We start from the raw sequence: 23,321 nt of genomic DNA on the forward strand, positions 1-23,321 counted from the left end.
AATGAGTTCATAGTGAAAAAGATTTTGGAGATGAACTGCTTGAGCAACGTATTCATATGTAAACATGAAATATGAGAAAGGTTTATGATTTTAGGATATAACTGTGGTTTTATAACTATTGAATGCAATACTCAATAGTACAGGACAGTGAATTAATGCAAATATTTAAACTCTATAATTGCAATTTCACTCTTTAAACATAAAAAGGAACATCACAATGTGTATGTGGATCCTTTGGGAAGCTGATGTTAGTCAAATTGCAATTAGGAATAAAGAATCTGTTTTGCATTTGGACTAGAATAGACAGACATTGAAAACAAGTGGAGATCATGAATTTAATGAGTGATTTCTCTTGTAGTTTTCACATTTTATAGGTCCACAATCTGACTGACATTGGGTTTTAAGAGGTTGCTTCAGGGATAGTTGGATTGGTAGTGATGCTTGCCTTGGAAAGATACCAGCAAATGGAATAGTATCATAGAACACTCAAAAAAAGTAAAATAGAGAAATAAGGGAACTTCAGGCTGGTAAGACTGACACTGGGTGGCATTGTAACGAAGTGTTAATGAATGCACAATTATAAATGCAAAATTAATCTAGACACGGACTTTAGAGATACAGCATGGAAACAGACCCCTTGGCCCATCAAGTCTGCGCCAACCAGTGATCCCTGTACACCAGCACCATCCAACACACTAGGGACAATTTCCATTTTTTTACAGAAGCCAATTAACCTACAAACCTGTTTGGCTTTGGGAGGAAACCAGAACACCCGGAGAAAACCCACATGGTCACAGGGAGAATGGACAAACTCCATACAGACAGCACCCGTAGTCAGGATTGAACATGGGTCTCTAGCGCTAGAAGGCAGTAACTCTACCGTTGTGCCACTGTGCTGCACAGTGGCGCAGCGGTAGAATTGGTGCCTTACAGCACCAGAGACCCGGGTTCAATCCTGATTACGGGTGCTATCTGTATGGAGTTTGTACGTTCTCCTCGTGATCTGACTGGGTTTTCTCCGGTTCCTCCAAAGATGTACAGTTTTAGTGTTAGTGTGTGGGGATTGCTAGTTGGTGTGGACTCAGTGGGCTGAAGGATCTGTTTCCGTGCTGTATCTCTAAACAGGGAATTTATAAAAGGCAAATTGTATCAGATCTATAATTTTTAATATTCTACTTGAGCAGTAGATAATTCAGAACTAGTGTAAATATAATACTTGAAATTTCAAAAGGAATTATTGTGTGAAATTACAGCTTCTGGATTGATAAAGCAATGGATGCCTCTAAGATCATTGGCATGGTCTCTGCACATCAGTCAACATTGGGGCGTCCAATCTTCCATTTGGATCATTGTCAGATTGAAGCAGAGGACTCAATTGTTGTGATTCTTTTGTCAATTTGATGTTCATGCACTAAGGATTTGGGCTTGCTTAATGATGCCAAAGAGTGAACATTGCTTCTTTGACATCCTTAGTTAACTTCTATTACACAAGCTGGAATAAACACAGAAGTAGATAGTCATATAGTACTGATACAGGCCCTTTGGTCCAAGATGCCCCATCTACACTGCTTCCACCTGCCCATGTATCCCTCTAAACCTTTCCTATCCATGTACTATGTACCAAAATGTATTTTAAATATTGTTATAGTATCTGCCTCAACTACCTCTGGCAGCTTGTCCATATACATATACATCCGCTATGGAAAATTTTGCCTTTCAGATTCCTATTAAGTCTTCCCTTCTCACCTTGAACATATGTCCTCTGGTTCTTGATTCCCCAACTCTGGGTAAAAGACTTTGTGCATTCACACTCTCTATCCCTCTCATAATCTTGTATGCTCTATAAGATCACCCCTTAGCCTCATGATCTCCAAGGAATGAAGCCTTAGCCTGCCCATCCTCTCCCTTTAGCTTAGGCCCTCATGTCCTGTAAACATCCATGTAAATCCTCTCTGCACACTATCCAGCTGATCACCATCCTTCCTATAGCAGGATAACTAAAACAATACTCCAAATGTGGCCTCGCCAATGTCTTGTACAACTGTAACATAACATCCCAACTTCTATACTCGGAAAGAAAACCAATGTACCGAAAGCATACTTGACCACCCTATCTACCTGTGACAGCACCTTCAAGGAACTATGTACCTGCACTCCTAAATCCCTCAGTTCTACAACACTCCCTAGGGGCCTGCTATTCATTATGAAGGTCCTGCCCCAAATTGATTTCCCAAAATGCAACACTGCACTTATCAGCATTAAACTCCATTAACCATTCCTCAGCCCACTTGCCCAACTTGATCAAGGTCCTGTTGTAATTTTTGAAATCCATCTTTGATATTTATGATACCATCCACTTTAGTGTCTCCTGCAATCTTAGTAATCAAGCCTTCTACATTCTTATCCAAATCGTTGATATACCACAAAGAGCAATGGGCCAGTCCCAATCCCTGAGGGCGGTACACAGGTGCAGTCATTGAATTGCTGCCTTGCAGCATCAGAAACCCGGGTTCGATCCTGATTACGGATGCTGTCTGTATGGAGTTTGTAGTTCTCTTTGTAACCGCGTGGCTTTACTCTGGGAGCTCCGGTTTACGCCACTATTCCAAAGACTTGCAGATTTTTAGATTAATTGGCTTCTGTAAATTGTCCCTAGTAAGTAGGAAAGAACGAGTGTACAGGTGATTGTTGGTGTGGATTTGGTGGGCTGCATGGCCTGTTTCCACGCTGTAACTCTAAACTCGCATCATTAATCGCTGGCCGCCAGTCTGAAAAACAAGCTTCCACATTACCCTCTGTTAACTTGCATTAAGTCATTTCTCTATCCAGTTGACCAGCTCTCTCTTGATCCTCTATGATTTAACCTTCCGGAGCAGCCTATCATGTGGAACATTATCAAATGGCTTGCTGAAGTTCATATAGACAAAATCTAAGCTTTGTTCACATCAACCTTTGATTAGAACATAGAAGTGTACAGCACAGGGACCATCCTGTTTGTGCTGAACATGATGCTGGCAGAATTGATCTCGTCTGCCTGCCATATACATTCCCTGCGTTTCCATGTGCCTATACAAAAGCTTCTTAAGCACCACTATCGTATCTGCCTCCACCACCACCCCTTGCAATGTGTTCCAGCCCTCACCACATTGTGTGAATGAAAACAAAACTTCCCCTTCTCACCATTTATTTATGTCCTCTAGTGTTGGACACTTCTACCTGGGGAAAATGGTTCTGACTATCTACCATATCTATGCCTGTCTTGAGTTGTTAAAATAAAACTCAGACATTCATAGGACACAATCTCCCACGTAGAAAACCATGCTGATTATTCCTCGGAATCTGCTGCAGTAACTTGCTGACCACAGATGTTAGGCACACTTGCCTACGGTTCCCAGACTCTTCTTTCCAGCTCCTCTTAAATAGTAGAGTAAACCTTGTTACTACAGACTTCTTTAGAATGGATTTCACTTATCACGAACTGTCTCTTTAGGAAGATAAATACAAAATGCTGGAGTAACTCAGTGAGACAGGCAGCTTCTCTGGAGAGAAGGAATGGTTGACATTTTGGGTCGAGACCCTTCTTCAGAAACACAGACTGCTAGTTACACAGCAGAGGTCATTGAAATTGACAAGACATTGCTTCATCACATAACTCTCTTAAACAATGTAACAAACAGCTTTAGTATTTTTACCTTGCAGTAACAAAAATTACATTTTTAGCTGTTAAAAAGAACTTTGTACACTCAGCAGGTTAGGCAGGTTAGTGTCCTTGGAAGGAGAAACGGAGTTAATGTTTAAGATAAGTATCCTTTCACCCTGAAGTCCGTGTGGGCAGTTGGTCGTGCGAGTCTCACTTAGAGCAGGACAGGGTTTCCACACCACGGTTCTTTTCTGTTCCCCAACTGTGCTGGACAAGATGGTACCGGGCGACTGCCTTGGGCTGCTGCGCTCTGTGTGGTGATGGAGGTCCCACTGGGCTCTCAGTGATGGGGCCTATCACCCAAGATCCATCGTCCTATCTCATCGATCACCTTTGTCACTCAATTAAAAATTCAATCAAGTCAGTAAGACACGACCTGCTGTGCACAATGCCATGCAGAATGTCCCTAATTAACCTATTCTCTTCTAAATGAGAGTAAATCCTATCTTGAAGAATCCTCTCTAATAGTTTCCACTGGCCTATAATTCGCTAGATACTTTCTACTTCCCATCTTAAAGAAAGGGACAACTACTCTCCAGTCCTGCTGGACCTTGCCTGTGGCTAGAGAAGGTGCAAAGATCTTTGTCAAGGCTCTCGCAATCTCCTGTCTTGCTTCTCACTATGTCCTAGGATGGATATCAGGACCCATCGGGTCCAGGGGATTTATCAATGTTAATGCTCATTCAAGAACTCCAACACCACCTCTTCCTTAATCTCAAACTATTATTGGTATTCTCCACACTGATCACACTGTTCTTCTCTTCGATTAAAAACAAATGCAAGGTATTATATTCGTACTTTGTTTACATTCGCAGGCTCCAAACACAAAAATTCCCTTCTTTATCCTTGAGTGGTCCTACCTTCTGCCAGGTTCGCCTCTTGTTTTTAATGCAAGTATAAAAAGCCTTGATTTTCTTTAATCCAGCTCACCAAAGCCATTTTGTGGCCCCTTTTGCCCCTTCTAATCATAATCTGCCTTGATAGAAGACGATGTGTTACTTCAAGTTTACATTGAACTTCTTTGCAACAATGAAGTATTCAGTAAAGAACTTGCCATTCTTCTAATTCTGGCTACTTGTACACTCTTGATTTTTTTTAACATCAAAATCGATTATCCTAAATTCTAGATTGATGTAAATCAGTTTTTTGAGAAACCTCTCCCTACACAGTGGTCCCTGAAACTTGGCACTTTGGTCGTAATTTTTCTACTTGGTTCAGTGCTAATTTCGTAAGCATCTTATGTTCCTGGAAAATGCCTCAAGATGTTTTGCTTTGTTAAAGGTAATATAGAGGCAAGTTGTACATTTGTGTTATTAATAATTCAAGGCAAATGTAAATTAGTCAATCGAAAAATTTCTGAATATGGTAATTATTTCATTGTAGAAATGAATGCATTAATAATAGCCAAACTAAACAATAACTTATTGTCTCTGGCATTAGAAGGCTTGTTGTTATCTGAAATGTTAGTGCCTTTTGTATTTAAATAATTGTCTTGAGTCCTAGCAGTGCCACAGCAGTTAATTTTGTCCCCACCCCTTGTGCTGTATCAAGCCTTACACAAATAGTTAGCATCACATAAGGGCATATTTGCTGGTTTTCTTCCTACAAAAGGGTAAGATTTTAAATTTCTGTTCATAAAGGTGTTGCAAATTTCTTACGGGGTTTTGGAAAGATCACTGCCATTTTCTGCATTATCATATATTTTGGACATATCTGACAAATTGAGAAGATATTCTGTTTTCATGTACATGAGTAACAATGCTGTTAGGATTTATGAAATTGAGTAGTTTGTGCCTTTTTTAATTTGAGAAAATGGACAAATTTGCATGAAGCTTCTGATGAATATCGTTTTTTAAAAGCGAATTGTTCTACTGCATGCTGAAGGACTGATAGTGCACTTAAAGCACCAATTCACAATTTTAAAGAAATAGTCGTTTCAATTCCATGAAAAACTGGAATTTTTGTTAAGCTGTATTGATAAACCCCCTTTTGGGAGAAAATAAATTAGATGAGGATATCTGAACTAGGATGTTGGCGATCTGTTCACATGATTATAATATCAGACTCGGCACTGTTAAAGAATGTGGTTTACGTTACTGAAACAAGTGAGCATGGAAAACACCTTGTTCAATGGAACCAGAACCTGGAAACTGCGAGAAATGATAAGGAAAGGTTGCAGTAACTGTGTTTTGTATTGCAGTTTAAGATTACCCTGACCAACAAAATCAATGTGATATAATTGGTTGCACACCAATCAGATGCCAATTTCAAATAGCCATTGTGTTGTGCTTCAATATGCAGGGTATCAATGTGGGTATGTACTCTAGTGATGTTTCCCATGTTTTCTGTGGTTTGATGTAAAATTGCACATTTGGAATTTAATAGCGAATTTCCTCTATTCTAGAACAGAAAAGAATAACACCCGCAAATGTGCAGAGGCATCTTGGAGTCCATTGTCTATAGTTGCTTGAATGTAGCAACACAAATAGAGTCGTAAAAAAATAAATTGGAATAGTGTGTGTCGTTCTGGTTGCCCCATTTCCAGGAAGGATGTGAAGACTTTGGACAGAGTGCAGAAGAGGTTTGCCAGAATGCTGCCTGGATTAGAAGGTATTAGGTCCAAGGAGATGATGGACAACTTGGGTTGTTTTATCGAGAGCATCAGAGGCTGACAGAAGTCCTGATAAAGGTATATAAAATTATGAATGGCATAGACCCTTTTTACCAACAATGAAAATGTCAAAGTCCAGAGAGCTTTAAGATCAGAAGTTTTTAAAGATGTGCACGACAAGTTTATTTTTAGATAGTGGTATATGCCTGGAATATGCTGCCAGGGGAGATGGTGAAAGCAGTTATGATAGTAGCATTTATGAGGCTTTTACATAAGCACGTGGATATTCAGGGAATGGAGCAATATAGACCATGTGCAGGCAGAAGGGATTTGTTTACTTTGGTTTCATTTTAGGCACAAATATGGGCCAATGGCCTGTTCCTGTACTGTTCTATTTTCTATGTACAATTGTACCTTGGTTCAAGTAGGAAAAAGATGGACTGGGGAAGCAATCATAATTCAATTATTTAAAAGTCGCTGCGATTCTTTGTGAAACATGGATTTTGAATAGTTACTTTTGAATTGTTACTATTTAACAGTTAAATATATACATTTATGATTATTTGCAAATGTAAACGGTTGAAACAAGGTGAGGTAGCACCAATGCTGGTGGGTGGGGGGGGGTGGGGGGGAGATTATGCTGCAATTTATACAATCAGTTTCACTATCTATTTCCAAAGATCATGGTAGGCATTTTCATGCTACCTGATCCGCTGAGTTACTCCAGCACTTTGTGGGTTTTTTTTGTAAAATCTTTATTCCTTGTTGGAAATGTATGTCAGTTCTACTTGTATAGTCAGCTCTTGCATATTTTGTTTTTTAAAAGAAAAATTGTACATTTGCATCGAAGCTACTGTGTTGTAATCCAAGCGGCAAGACGTTTGTAATCAAAGTCTTTACAAAGTTGAACAAATCTAGTGTCTGTTTTACTGTGTGGTCAGAATTATTTGCCAACAATTGTATTTAACAGGAACACAAAGGTTTTATTGTTAGTTCTTGTGTTTGCGAGGCGACTAATTACTAATAAAAAATCTTAGATGTTAAATTTTATTGGGATTGCAACAATAAGAATAATTTTATGTCTTTATCATTGGAAACCACATAACATCACTAAAAGATGATGAATAATCCATTGTACTCACAGCGGAAGCGTTGTTGAAAATTGCATTGCCCAGAATACAAAGTAATTTTGAGAGGCAAGTTTAAAGATGAGATGTACAGGAAGGCACTGCGGGTGCTGGATTATATCGAAGATAGACTGAAAATGCTGGAGTAACTCAGCATCTCTGTCGAGAGAAGGAATGGGTGACGTTTCAGGTCAAGACTCTTCAGAGTGAGAGTCAGGGGAGAGGGAAACTAGAGATACAAAAGGGTAAGAGACAGACAGATCAAAGCAGACGATGATCAAGAAAATGTAGAATTGTTCATTTTTAGCTGAGGGGAAGGTGACGAGGCATACAATCAGTAAAATTAATTGGGACAGTGAAACTAGTCGAAGAACTAGGGTGGGAGAGGGACCAAAAGAGAGGGAAAACAAGGGTTGCTTGAATATTCATACCGCTGGGTTTTAAGCTACCCAAGCGAAATTGCTGGGTAAATGTAAAAATTGTCCCTAGTGGGTGTAGGATAGTGTTAATGTACGGGGATCACTGGGCGGCACGGACTTGGTGGGCCGAAAAGGCCTGTTTCCGGCTGTATATATATATGATATGATATGATATGATATGAGTTGCTATTCTTCCGATCTGCGGTGGGCTTCACTCTGACAATGAAGGAGGTCTAGGATGGAAGGGTCAGTGTGGGAATAGGAGGGGGAGTTAAAGTGTTTAGCAACCAGGAGATTGCGTCGACCTAGGTGGACTGAGCAGAGGTACTCGGCGAAACAATCGCCAAACCTGTGCTTTGTCTTGTCCATATAGAGGAGTCCATAACTGGAAAGATAAGGTTGGAGGAGATACAAGTGAACCTTTGCCTAACCTGAAAGGATCGTTGGGGTCCTTGGACAGAGTCGAGGGAGGCGGTATAGGGACAGGTGTTGCATCTCCTGCAGTTGCAGGGGGAAGTACTCGGGTGGATGCACAGATTCTCTTTCCCAGAGTAGGGGAATCGAGGACCAGAGGACCAGAGGACCTAGGTTTAAGGTGAAGGGGAAAAGATCCAATAGGAATCTGAGAGGTAACTTTATCACACAAAGGGTGGTGGGTATATTGAACGAGCTGCCAGAGGTGGAAGTTGAGGCAGGGGCTACTGCAACGTTTAAGAAACACCGACAGGTACATGGAGAGGACAGGTTTGGAGGGACACGGGCCACAATAGGAACACGGGCCACAATAGACAATAGGTGCAGGAGTAGGCCATTCGGCCCTTCGAGCCATTCAATGTGATCAAAGCTGATCATTCTCAATCAGTACCTCGTTCCTGCCTTCTCCCCATACCCCCTGACTCTGCTATCCTTAAGAGCTCTATCTAGCTCTCTTGAATGCATTCAGAAAATTGGCCTCCACTGCCTTCTGAGGCAGAGAATTCCACAGATTCACAACTCTCTGACTGAAAAGGTTTTTCCTCATCTCCGTTCTAAATGGCCTACCCCTTATTCTTAAACTGTGGCCCCTTGTTCTGGACTCCCCCAACATTGGGAACATGTTTCCTGCCTCTAACGTGTCCAACCCCTTAATAATATTATATGTTTCGATAAGATCCCCTCTCATCCTTCTAAATTCCAGTGTATACAAGCCTAGTCGCTCCAGTCTTTCAACATATGACAGTCCCGCCATTGTGTCACAATAGTGACACGGGCCACGACAGGGACACGGGCCACGACAGGGGCACGGGCCACGACAGGGGCACGGGGAATATGGGCACAGACGCAGGCAGGTGGGGTGAGTGTAGATGGAACATGTGGCTGGTGTGGGCCGAAGGGCCTGTTTCCACACTGTTTGACTCTATGTTGGAGGTGTTTATTCACAAAATGCTGGAGTAACTCAGCAGGTCAGGCAGCATCTCGGGAGAGAAGGATTTGTACCAGCATCTGCAGTTATTTTCTTATACCCATTCTTTCTCTCCCGAGATGCTGCCTGACCTGCTGAGTTACTCCAGCATTTTGCGAATGAATACCTTCGATTTGTACCAGCATCTGCAGTTATTTTCTTATACCCTATGTTGGAGGTTGGTCTGCGCTCGGTCCCCGGTGTGGGTTGCTAGGTCCGGCGAGCTGGCTGGTTGCTAGGGTAAAGCCCTGTCACGTGACCGGGATGCCGCCGGACGTCTCTGGGTTTTTTTCTCTCTCTCCCCTCTCCCCTCCCCCCTCCCCTCCCCTCGTACGCCTGACGTCAGCGCTGAGGTGGAGCAGAGCCCCGTAGTGAAGACACGGGCTCACCGCCTAGCCTACAACACGCACTGAGAAATTGGTAGTCTGGGATGGCACCAATGCCTGGTCCCACACAACAAGCACTTTCCCCAAACGGTGAGAATAATAACGACATCGTTCAGGACAATGGCACCATTATTCCTTTTCGGAAGCATACAGTGAGAGGGGAGCGTTCTTACAGGTAATGAGAGCTCTGTGTAGATATATATGGCTGGAGATTGCAGCAGGATGAAGAAATGCAAGGGATTGCATAATAAAACTGTTAGACGAATTTGAGTTTTATTTTTGTTTTGAAATAAAATTTGCCTTACTGATGTACGTGGGGTAATTGGAAAATGAACAGCACAGGAAACTCGTTTGTTTATCATGTCCTTGTGCTTTTTCTCTTCCTTCCTCCCCTCCCTCTCTGGTTGTGCTAGATCCTTCGGTGCCGTTATTTCTGATAAGATGAAGTAATTATTTCTGTGAAGTGGGACTGTACCATTTCAGTTACTGAAGGAGAGGCCAAGAAGATTTGACTGAAATAAAATGCAGTTAATAAACAGAAGAACAGAACACTCCCCAGCGCATTTCAAAAAATGGATTCCTCAAGATTGAGCTGCAGTTGGTAGTATTATTAAGCAAACCCCAGATTGATGGAGCTTGTAAAATTCTTGAACCTGATTGGTGGGATGCCTGACTGTCGAGGTCACCATGTCATGCATTCAGTGAGATTTCCTCTTGTAGCTGGCTTGTACAAAGGCGCTGCTAGATCTCCAACCATTGAGGAAATGGGAGGATATGGCCAGTAAATGTAAAATACATTTCACGTTCAGCTTTTAAAAAATAACAACCTCCCCTTTACAAAAGTGAACCGTGTAAAGAATTATCAGAACTGGTGTGTGATTCGTTATTTATATTTTCTTGTGTGGAGAAAAGCTTGTTTTTCTGTTTGGAAGAGAATCATTTTGGTTGCTGGATGTCTTCTCAATAGCTATCCGAGAAATAGATGTTTGCTGAAGCATGTTATCATTATTTGTTCATTACTGTGCATGGATTACATATACTAACGGTTACAATGCTTATTATTTATCCAGCTTTAATTGTGGATAAAAATAACCAACCAGAATCTTTAGCTTATGAAAAGGGGCCCGTTCTAGGGGTATGTAGTTAGGCCTACCGTTTTGCTGTTTGCATGCAATACTGGTATCTTGAATTTTGAAAGCATTTTAACCCATTTTATTAAATCTTTATGAAAATGTTCTTAAAATTGCTACCTCATAATTCTCTTATTGTAATATGAAGCTGGTTTGTTTTGTTTGATAATTTATTATGATAAGGGGAATTTGAATTACAATTCTGTATTATGATGAACTGATATTCAAGTATTTGTACATTGGCCCTGCATTTGCTGTTTAATACTATATATATTTAGCAGTAGTTTGTAATATAACTTAAATTGGTGTGAAATGAAGAGTTAAATGAGGAATATGTCTTTGAAAGCTGCAGCTATTTCTCTCTCGTCTTGCATGCCAGTAAATTGCATGTTATTTAGGTAAACATTTAAATACATTTTCTAGAGTTCATTCATTGACAATAAGAAAAATATAATATTTGGTATGTTTCATACTTAAAGTTAATTAATTCTGTAAATTTTAATTGAAAAATATCTTTACAAAATATTTTCAGTTATTTCTTTGATGTGGGAGTTAAGATATGTTGCAACAGGACAAGTTGTTGATGAGGATGCCCTTGGAAAACTGTGTGCAGTTTTGGTCACAGCTGTAGGAAAGATGTTATTAAGGTGGAAAGGGTGCAGAAATGGTTTAAAGATGTTACTGGGATTGGAGGGTTTGTGTTATAAGGAGTGTTTGAATAGGCTGGAACTTTCCTCCTTTGGTTGTAAAAAGATGCGGGTGACTTAATGAAATGTAAAATTATGAGGGGCAAAGATAATGTGAAGTCCTTTTTATCTCGAGGTAGGGAAACCTAATGGGCATAGATTTAAGGTGAGAGGACAAAGATTTCAAAGGGACCTGAGTGGCAACTTTTTCCAGAGGGTTTGGTATATGGTATGAACTGCTTGAGGTGAGTACAATTACAATGTTTTAGAAAAAAAACATTTAGACAGACAGGTTCAGAGAGATGTGGGCCAAACGCAGGTAAATAAGACTAGTTCAGATTGACATCTTCATTGGCATGGGCCAGTTGGGCTGAAGTGCCTATTTCTACGTTGTATAACTCTGACTTTACTGTTTACCGAACATTCATGTTTTAAAATATATCCGTATATCAGAATGAGGCCATCGCTGCCAACACTTTTTGTATTGCCCATCTTTAATTGCTCTTAAAAAGGTCGTTTTGACCCATCATCTTGATGTGCTGTAATTTTTCTGGTTAATGTTCTCTAATGCTGAAGTGAAGTGTGATCCAGAATTTAAACTCTTCAATAATGAAAGCATAACTATATATTTCCAAGTCGCGGTGATATATGACTTGGAGGTGAAGCCGCAACTGTGAGTGTTCACATCCTCCTATTCTTTTTCTCCTTGTTGGTTAAGGTTGCAGGTTTTGGAAGATAGACAGAAAATGCTGCCATAACTCAATGGGACAGGCAGCATCTCTGTATAGAAGGAATGGGTGATGTTACAGGTTGAGACCCAGGTTTAGGTGATGCAAGGAATTGCAGTGTAGATTGCAGATGATCACTCTAGTACCATGATTTGACTGCTGGAGAGAATGAATGTTTAGGGATGTGGATGGAATGCAGTTAAATTTCAATGTCAAATTTCTAGAGTATTATTGGAACTGCAAGCAGCGAGTATTCTATTGCACTCCTAACATGGATTTTATACATGGTGAAATGGCCTGTTATGTGATGAGCCGAATTGCTCACCACAGAAAGATCCAGCATTTGATCTGTTTGTAATGGGGATGTTTGTGTGGCTGATCCAGTTCAACATCCTCGTTCTGATTTTGTGATAGAATGTCATTGGTGAAGCAGCTGAAGATGGTTGAACCCAGGATATGCAGTTAACTTGTGCGATAATGTTAGAGGCTGGTCTGGTTGACTTTCATCATCATTGTGAAAGATACGACTCCAATCATTGGGAGTGCTTTTGACAATTTACTTTCGTTTTACCAGTGTTCTTTGGTGCCACATTTAACCAAACACAGACTTGATGTCAAAGCCAGGCACTATTACATCTCTTAAATTCAACTCTTTGGTGTGTGTTTGGAGTAAAGCTGTGATATGGTCTTGGCAAAATTCACCTGGGCATTGTGAACAGGTTATTGGTGAGTAAGCTTTGCTTGATATAATTACCAATAACATCTTCCATCAATGCTGCTGATTGTAATAAACCGTCATTAACACGACTAAATTTGTGTAAATGGGTGTTATGAGCAATTTTCCACATTATGGGGGAGATATCAGTGTTTTTCTGCATGGATGGTCCTGGAGCACTTTTTCTGTACTGCAGAGGACATTGATCTTTTCTCTCGGTTACTTCTTGATATTGTCATCAACTTGACTGAAAAACTGCTTTTGAGATGTTGGGGTTTTCCAGGGATTTTGAAATGAATCATATTGGCACATGTGGCTGAATGTATCATCTTTTAGCACCAGTGCCATGGGCATCATCCTCATTGTAAATATGTATGTTCTTGGACCTACATCCATAGGAGAGAAGAGCACCGGTTCCACCTTGGCTGAGGGAAGATGGTGATAATGAATAGGAAGCTTTCTTGCTCATGTTTATTCTGATGCCATATGATTTAATGGGGTCTGCTGTCAATATTGATTACTTGGAGCTACCCTCTTCAACTTGTATAGCAGTGTCACTGGTAATAATAGAAATACAGTATGGAAATGGGCCTTTCAGCCAGAATCTCATGGGTGGGTCTGTTCTGTAGGTGGCACACAACAGATCAAATGTTGGTGATAGAAAAGTCAGGCACGTTATCTTTGAGTATGAATCGGTCAGGTAGTAGCTCGACTAAACTCTAGGAACAGCTCTCCAAGTTTAGTCACATCTTAATGAAGAGGGCTTTGCAAAGTAGACTGGGCTGGAAGTGACTTTGCCATGTTGGAATTTGGTGCCTCCATTAAAGCCATGTGATCTAAAGATTTTTTATCATTTCTATGTTGCAATTTAGCAGCCTGAATGATTAGTTAAGTAGGCAATGCTGACTATTATGTGGCTCTGCTGCAGCATAGTTAGACTAATAGTGATGGCAGATTACCATCTGACAAATATTAGTGAAGCAGATAGTTCCTAGACTAGTTTTTATATAAATTTTAGTTTATTAATTGAGTTTAAAATTCTTTGCTGCCTCTGAATTTTTAACACACCATATCTGGATCATTGACCTATGCCTTGGGTTGTTGGTCCACTTATTTACCACCTCAGCATTCATAAGCATATCTATTAAATTTTGCACATGTAGACAACATTTAATACTGCAATACTAACGTTGAAAGCACTGGATTTGGAGTTACAACTGAGTACATATGTTCATTCCAATTAACAATTTTGTCTTCCCTTTTCCTAAGACTTGGGGCCTTTGGGGTTCATAAACATGAAGGCTGCCTAATATCCTTTTTAGAATACTGTAGTGAGTGTTTTAAATCACTTGTCAAACAACGAAGGGACTCAGATGCTGGTCTTGCTTGATATCCATTCAATTTGCAGTAAAGTCGGTTAAATAAATCAATACCTATCAAGAATAATTGCAACAACCCTGCTTCAAACTAGTTGAATTCTGGTGATCTAATGAGCTTCTTTCTGCCTATGATATGAATCTGGTCTACAGTCATCAACATTTCATGTGTGAGCTTGTGTATTCTTTAGGCTATTGTAAGGTGTACCTCTATTTCTCGGTGTTTTACTGTCTTAGCAATATTTGTAATGAACATTAAAAGTAAACTCATTTTGTAGAAGTTATTTTTTTAGGCACTTTGAAGCAGAGGTGAGCTTTTAAAGTTTTGGATCTTGGAAATAGTGGCAAACAATTAATTGAAGAACAAAAATAAAAATTCTAAGCAGATCATCCCGAGTGTCTGGTGAACCACTACTGGATTGACTTGGATCTACAATGCAGTTTTTCATTTGCCATTAATTTAAGTATCAGCAATCTTTAAGTTTGTAACAGAAGTATTGAAGGAAAAATGTGAGAGCTGTTTGGTGCAAGTAAAACATTCTTCTCAATATTGGTATTTATTATTGTCAGGTACTGAGGTGCAGTGAAAAACTGTTTTGCGTGCTATCCAGGCGAACCAAACCATATGCCAGTGCACCAGGTAGTACAAAAGAGAAAATACTTTTTGTGCAGAGAGAGTGCAGAATAAAAGAAGGCTGCAATGAGATAAATTGAAAGATGAAGAATTCATTCTTAGCAATCTGAGGTCTGTTCAGGAGTCTGATACTTTTCAGTTGCATATTGGAAGGTTGGATCCCATGCTATTGTGTATATGATTATTTTCAAGAATTTGGATAATTTGCCTTGAATGAAGGGGTTTGTAGCAAATATTGATCTCTTGGATTGCACGTTGAAGATTATATTTTAACTGTATTGGGAGAGGAGATAGTGTAAGAAAATAACTGCAGATGCTGGTACAAATCGAAGGTATTTATTTCACAAAATGTTGGAGTAGCTCAGCAGGTCAGGCAGCATCTCAGGAGAGAAGGAATGGGTGATGTTTCGGGTCGAGACCCTTCTTCAGACTGATGTCAGGGGGGGCGAGGACAAAGGAAGGATATAGGTGTAAACAGGAAGATAGAGGGAGAACTGGGATGGGGAAGAGAGGGACATAGGAACTATCTAAAGTTGGAGAAGTCAATGTTCATACCGCTGGGCTGCAAGCTGCCCAAGCGAAATATGAGGTGCTGTTCCTTCAATTTCCGGTGGGCCTCACTATGGCACTGGAGGAGGCCCATGACAGAAAGGTCAGACTGGGAGATGGAGTTGAAGTGCTCAGCCACCGGGAGATCAGGTTGGTTAAGGCGGACTGAGCAAAGGTGTTGAGCAAAACAATCGCCGCGCCTGCGTTTGGTTTCGCTGATGTAAAGAAGTTGACATCTAGAGCAGCGGATACAATAGATGAGGTTCGAGGAGGTGCAGGTGAACCTCTGTCTCACCTGGAAAGACTGTTTGGGTCCTTGGATGGAGTTGAGGGGAGAGGTAAAGGGACAGGTGTTGCATCTGTGGTTGCAGGGGAAAGTGCCCGGGGATGGGGTGGTTTAGGTAGGAAGGGAGAGGAGATAGGATAGTTAACAAGGGACGATGCAGGGATTATGCATTTTTCTGCAAAGAAGAAATGAAGACTTGTAGTAAATACTGGATATAACTTGGGAGGGGCTGGGGGTGAAGCAAACAAATAAAGACTTTCATTAACTATACGACCAGTGTGTGCACTAAAGTGATGGGCTCTAGCAGAAAGTAGGGCCTATCCAAGTTTAAACAGATGATTAAAAAATATATATATAAAGGAAGATCATGAAGGGCTACTCCAGCCGATGGCTACTGCAGGTGAGGTACATTGATGTCGGGGACCTATTATGAAATAGGGGCAAAATGCAGTAACAGATTGTCCCGAAGCAGAGTTCTTGAAATAAATGACAAAAGTGGTAGCTTTAGAAAAAGCGGCCTGCAACCATGAAAAGACCATGACAATGTCAGCATCTATTTCCAGATGGGATGAGGGGGTTGTGAAAAAACTGCTTGGAACTTTGAATTTTACCTGCAAGTACTACTAGAAAATATTCTGCAGTTGTTGATAAACTTAGCCTCCAAATGTAATCGGATGAGAAAGGGCTTTGGTGATGCCTAATGAGAAATAAATATTAATCGGGACAATGGAAGAATTATTTGATTTTCTTTGAATATTGAAAGGCAACACTTTCGGCAGTGCAATTCACTCCCAGTAATGTGACATGTTGGCTTGAATTATATGCTTGTGTTTTGAATATGACATGAACCCATCTCCTTTGAAAATGGGCAAGACTGACTACTGACTCACCCTTAAAGCATCTTCAAACAATGTAGATGTTCAGCAAATGGGCAGGAAGGTGCAAAGTTTGAATTCAAGATATTTGAGTTAAGAATATTTGAAAAGCTTTTGAAGGTTTGAGAAACAATTATTTTAGATATACAGATATATTTTCTGCTTGCTTTCTTAGTTACTTGAAGAGGACCCAATGGTGGCTTCATGACAAAGGGATTGCTTGATACAAAGAAACTATTGTACTTAGTCGTAGAATCATATTGCACAGAAACGGGTTCTTCATATCAACATCCATTCTAACCTGTGCCCCATCTAAGTTAGTTTGGTTTGCCCGTATCCCTCTAAACCTTACCTATCTATATTCCTGTCCAAGTCTCTCTTCAAGGCTGTTATAACTTCTGTTTCAACTAGCTCCTCTGGCAGCGTGTTCGATATACCCACAACCCTCCGAGTAAAAAAAGGTTGCCTCTCTGGTTCCTATTAAATCTTGCACCTTCATCTGAATCCTTTGTCCTTTGATTCTTGACTAACTTGGCTAAAAGACTGTGTGTATTCACCTTATCTATACCCTCATGATTTTATACACCTCTATAAGATCACCCCTGAACCTCCTGCACTCCAATAAATGATGTCCTAACCTGCCCACCCTTTCCCTATAGCTCAGGCGCTATGAATCCTGGCAACATCTTCGGAGATCTTCTTTGCACTCCTTCTGCCTTAAAGACATCTTTCCTATAATAGGCCGACAAACACTGAAAACCGTGCTCCAAATTCACACAATACATCCACTTGCAAAAGATTAACTTGGCAGAGTTACCTTTTAGCAAGTAGATTGTCAATTTCCTCTCAATGAAAGAGGGCTAAAATCCAGTTGGATTTTCAGTGCTGATTCTAATCCCCTGTTGCCACCAAGAAAATAAATGCACATGGATATTTGGGTATGGTCTGTGAACATTCTCCATGGTTTGTTTATAGAGTTGGGACACTTGCCAAGGTATTAGTTGTCAGCACTACTTAATACTATACCACAGTAATGGAAAGAAAAAGTTGAGAAATCTCTGTAGTGGTTTCAACTATTTGACTTCCATAAAATAAGTAATTATTTAGTATAGTGTGGCTTTTTCTTTGGATAATTGGCCAAGTTTTCACTTTTGTTCTTTGGAGTAAAATGAGATTTGTGACACCAGCTATTTACAATAATAAAATTCACAATTGCCCCAAACTGAATTATATTCAAGGTGATCCATGTGACTGCTTTAATATCTGATGGACGACTTGTTTTTTTGTGGAGAAAATGCGAGATTCATCTAAACAAGATTTTGACATCTGCAGTTCCTTGTGTCTACATTATAGCCAATGGATTTGTTGAATATCGATAGCTCTCTATATATATATATATATATATAAACATAGCACAAAAAGTAAGGAAATTTGTGTTTGGTAGATTATTTCTTTTTTGTAACAATGCTTCTTGGCAATAAATCTTATACCGTTGGAAAGCCTGTTTATTTCCCTTTTAAATGGTGCCACATTTGTAAGGAACATGCATTTGTGGGATGAGCAGCAGAGCTGAGTATGTGGGTTGCGCCCATGAAAAATCTGCCAAATCTCTGCCAATGCCAAACAGCTTATTCTGCCATTGACTCTTGTTTGGTGTTGTTTGGTGGATTGGATGATTGAAGTCTGAAGAAACAAGACATATTGGCAATTTAAAAATGTATTCATTTAATAAACAGGAGCCTCAGTAGCGTGTGGAAGAACCATACACAGCCGCAACAGCCTGGCACCTCCTCCTCATGCTGGTCACCAGCCTGGTCACACACTGTTGTGGGATTGCATCCCATTCTTCAACCAGCATTTGTCGCAAGTCAGCCAACGTGGTTGTGTTGGTCACTCTGGCAAGAACAGCACGCCCAAGCTGATCCCACAAGTGTTCAATGGGGTTGAGATCAGGACTGCTGGCAGGCCATTCCATCCTCTCCACTCCCAAATTCTGGAGGTAGTCTCTGAGAAACCCTGCTCTGTGGGGGCGAGCATTGTCATCTTGGAGGATAGAGTTCGGTCCCAGACTGTGGAGATATGGGATTGCCACTGGTTGCAGAATCTCATCTCGATATCTCTCTGCATTGAGATTGCCTCCAATGATGACAAGCCTCGTTTTTCCAGTGAGGGAGATGCCGCCCCACACCATCACACTGCCTCCACCAAAAGATGTTACTCTATCGGTGCAGCAATCAGCATAGCGTTCTCCGCGTCTTCTCCACACTTTGACCCTATGAGCCAACTGCCGTAGGCAGAATCTAGACTCATCGCTGAACATAATGTTCCTCCACATGTTCAGGTTCCAGTGCACGTGTTGCCGAAACCAGCGCAAACGGGCATGACGGTGATGGGCAGTCATGGCAGGCCTCCTGGCAGCCCTATGAGACCGGAGATCGGCTGCGTGCAGTCTGTTCCGAATTGTCTGGGCAGAGAGCCGTCGGCCATATCGTCCTGCAAACCTTGACTGCAAATTTGTAGAAGACAGTCTACGGTTCCTATGTGCTGACAGGGTGAGGAAACGGTCTTCTTCGGGCGTCATCTTCTTGGGACGCCCACTTCGCGGCCTGTCTCTGACATCCCCCATTATATGGAACTTGGCCTTCACTTTGGAGATGGTACTAGGGCTCACTCCAAATAATGCCGCAACTTGGTTTTGCGGAACACCAGCTTGAAGTTGCCCTATCGCACGGGCCCTATCCAGATCAGTCAAACGTGGCATGCCGATTCTTGGAGCAGACACCTACTGACCACTGTAGCAGGGCCCATGCTCACAGATGCTGCCAATCAGGTGCCAATCAGGCACCTGATTGTCAGCACCTGGGGGTACCAGAAGCTCAAAACAAGAGTCAATAGCAACAGCAGAATAAGCTGTTTGGCATTGGCAGAGAAGATTTGGCAAATTTTTCATGGGCGCAACCCATATACTCAGCTCTGCTGCTCATCCCACAAATGCATGTTCCTTACAAATGTGGCACCATTTAAAAGGGAAATAAACAGGCTTTCCAACGGTATAAGATTTATTGCCAAGAAGCATTGTTACAACAAAGAAATAATCTCCCAAACACAAATTTCCTTACTTTTTGTGCTATGTTTATATATATATATATATATATATATATACACACACACACTGAACTTTTTTCTCTCTTGTTTATTATATTGTTTACAGTATTCTATGTTTACATATTTTGTTTTGTTGCTTGCAAATAAGAATTTCATTGTTCTATCTGGGACATATGACAATGAAACTATTGACTCGACTACTGTGACCTGGTTAACACTGCAATATGGCAATTTTTGGCCCAAATTCTTTTAATTGAAGACCATATGATTGTATTTTTTGTTTTAAAAGCTGGTGTGAACCTTGACAATACACTTATTACCTTGGCATCTGACTTGCATTCTATCCATGGAGGTTGCAAATAATTTTTGATTTGTTCTTAAAAAAAATCTTATCTTGCCAGACCCGTCCATGTTAGTGACCTTCAAATACTTATTTTCTGCCATGAGCAGTATCGCTGGCAACAGGCATCACACCCTGACAAATTCAATACATTCTATGCTCCTTTTGAACAGAGGTCAGAGGAATTGCATCATCTGCCTCAGCAGACTACCCTTGTGTTTTTGAATAGAGACATGATATTTCCGACAATATTTTCTCTTCATTCTTGGTCTCTCCTAAAAAAAAAACCCACAGCTATCCTTTTCCAGGCCGCATGTCACTCCTGGACATCAATCCCAAACAAAAGGATCAAGTTGTTCATTTTGAATCCAGCAGTGTGTCACCAACTTTATCAATTGATTTTTTTTCTTGTGAGACAACTTGTCAGATATGATCATTAATAACGTATAACATCTGAGCAGTGACCTGTGTTTTATGACATTTCGAAGTACTTGACATAAGTCTAATCAGTTAAAGAATTAAGGCATGCTACCTTTCTTTGGCATTTATTCACAAAATACTGGAGTAACTCAGCAGGTCAGGCAGCATCTCAGGCGAGAAGGAATGGGTGACGTTTTGTCACCCATTCCTTCTCTCCTGAGATGCTGCCTGACCTGCTGAGTTACCCCAGCATTTTGTGAATAAATACCTTTGATTTGTACCAGCATCTGCAGTTATTTTCTTGCACTACCTTTCTTTGGTATCGGCATGAAAGTAACCTTGAAGCAGGTGGGAAACTCTGAATGGAGATAAAGATGTTAATGAATACTCCAGCCAGCTTGTTCGTGCAGGTCCTGAGGAGGTGGCTGGACACTCCATTTGGGCCAGATGAAGGGGGAGGGGGGCAGTGGGGTAGTGGAGTGGGAGGAGGGAGTGGAGGAAGGGAGGGGGAGAGTGGGGTTGGGAGTGGGGGAGGACGGGTGGAGGAGTGGATTTGGGGGGGAAGTGGGGGTGGGGGGGACATGACAGTTGTGATTTGCTGTTGAAGACCACTGGAGCAAGTATGTCTTCAATTAAATTAGGTATGTGGAGTTTTTTAAATGAAACTCTTCATAACTTAGTCATAATTTTATGACCATTGTTCTTTTATTCAATACCAAGAGAATTGGGATGTGTAAGGAAAAAGCAAAATAGAAAAAACAAAACAAAACAATTTTTTTGTTGTAAAAAGTATTTCTGTTCAATAACCTTTCTATAATAGTAGAATATACCCAGGATAGGCCTGGCATTGTGCATGTACTCCAAGAACTACAGACTGTTGGAAATAATAGTCATTTTTCACACGTGAATGTAACGCAACGCATACGCGCATTTGGCGTGCATACTTTCTTTTTGCTGAAAAGTTGCATTACGTGCCATATTATGAATTTTGATGTAAAATTCTGAATTTTAGACATCAAAATTCTGAATTTGTAAAATCAAATGTTTGGAGGTCTGAGATTCTGACTGAGTATTTTGTCTATGATGAGAGCTTGATATGAGGAAAATGGAGGGGAACCTGACCGAGGTATACAAATATATACGAGTGGGGCAGGAAGTGAGAAGTCTTTCACTTTAAAGGAGTGTCTAAGAAAAGACAGGGTAAGAGATAGGGAATTTTAAGAAGAATTATTTCACCCAGGAGGATATTTGGGACTTGTTGGTGTATGTGCCTTGTGGAAGGATTGTTTGCTTGTCTCCTCTTGCCTCCTTTAAAACTGGAAATCGATAGATTTGGGCTGGTTTTTAAATGTTTTAGGTTTGTAATCTTGCCTCCAATCCATGCTTAATCTTTCTTGGGAGATGGTTACAATGATGAGCACCAAATTTAAGGTAGTTGATGGATATGGGTTTAATGAAATTATGCAGAAGTAAAAGGAAATGGAGCATGTAAAAGAGAAGATTAAATAGTGAAGAAAGCCAAAGGACTACTGAATGGACTTCTTATATTTCTTATTTTCCCTTGCATTAGCAAGGATCAGAATTAGCTCTTGGCAAAGGAGTTAAAGTAATAAATCCACCAAAAATTAAACTTTGCTGAATAAAACTGTTTATTAATCAAACAACAAAAGTGCATCAGTTGTTTGAAATCTAAAATAAAATCAATAGAATAAGTAGGCTTATCTAAAATTGATAACTTTGACTTCTCATGGGCAATTACTGTGCTTAAACTGAAGCATGAGTCGCTGTTCTTCAAACTCTTTGAATTAATTTGGAAGAGTGAAGGATGGAAAGCCAAAGATGTATAGTGTTTGCATCGTGAAGGGAAAAAAAGCATTGATATTAGAATTACATGTTTTTAGGAAGAATGCTGATAATTGGCCACTTCAGTATTTGAGTTTGGGTATTTTGAAGTTGTGTCTGCATTCATTGATTAAAAAGGAATAAATTGGTAGTAATGCTATGAGTAAGGAAGCAGACAACCTTTCATGTTTCTTTGGTGTAGTAAATTTTGCTTTGAAAATGTAACCAACATCAATTTTTTTTAATCGTTTAACTTGGTAAATTTATTTTTCAATAAGGCTTGAGACAATGGTGCTCATCAGTCCTGATCATTGAGCACCAAAGCCACCTCATCAGTGATGTTGCAGTAAAATGTTGGTGTAATGGTAAAGTTGTACTGTCTCGTCATCCAATTAATTGATAAAGCATCTAGGAGAGGAAGGTAAAATAAATATTTTTGAATGCTGATAACTGAAACTGTTTAAAACAATGTGTTCCATTTATTTTATTACAGTTGGGGAATGGCTGTCAATGTGTATTCAACGTCGGTAACCAGTGAGAATATGAGCCGGCATGATATCATGGCTTGGATTAATGATACCGTGTGTTTAAACTACTCAAAGATTGAGCAGCTTTGCTCAGGTAAGAATGCTCAGTTTAAAAAAAAAATATATATATATTTTATGCTTCAAATAATTTGTTGGCAGGAAACTTAACTTGCAAAAATGGTAACATTCATTTTGTAGATTTCATTCTTTATGTATAATGTGCTAATGAATTTGGAAATTACTGAGATAGTGTTCATTGAGTTGCTACATTTTTACAGTAGATTATACTCTTGTATGTTGCTTGTAAGTTTCAGTATATTTTCACTGCACATTTTATATTGGTATATGCAACAAAAAGGCACTAAATTTAGAGCTTGTGTCCAAACAAAATAGACTGATTTTAATTTGACTTCACTCACTGACT

The 23,321-nt window shown here is 40.2% G+C and overlaps 1 protein-coding gene across 5 annotated transcripts in view; it reads left to right on the plus strand.

The window, feature by feature from the left end:
* The window catches only part of mapre2 (microtubule-associated protein, RP/EB family, member 2), a 54,360-nt gene that overhangs the window by 4,484 nt on the left and 26,555 nt on the right, over positions 1–23,321 (plus strand). For 2 of the 5 annotated variants that reach the window (XM_078397358.1, XM_078397361.1), the window contains exon 2: positions 22,864–22,991. In XM_078397358.1, the coding sequence (XP_078253484.1) occupies positions 22,871–22,991 (121 nt within the window). In that variant the 5' untranslated portion in view covers positions 22,864–22,870. Of the gene's footprint in view, positions 1–9,629; positions 9,860–10,401; positions 10,556–22,863; positions 22,992–23,321 lie in introns of those variants that run through there. The other 3 variants (XM_078397357.1, XM_078397362.1, XM_078397360.1) reach the window with 3 other exon arrangements.

Source organism: Rhinoraja longicauda, chromosome 4 (genome assembly GCF_053455715.1).
Source record: "Rhinoraja longicauda isolate Sanriku21f chromosome 4, sRhiLon1.1, whole genome shotgun sequence".
NCBI lineage: Eukaryota > Metazoa > Chordata > Chondrichthyes > Rajiformes > Arhynchobatidae > Rhinoraja > Rhinoraja longicauda.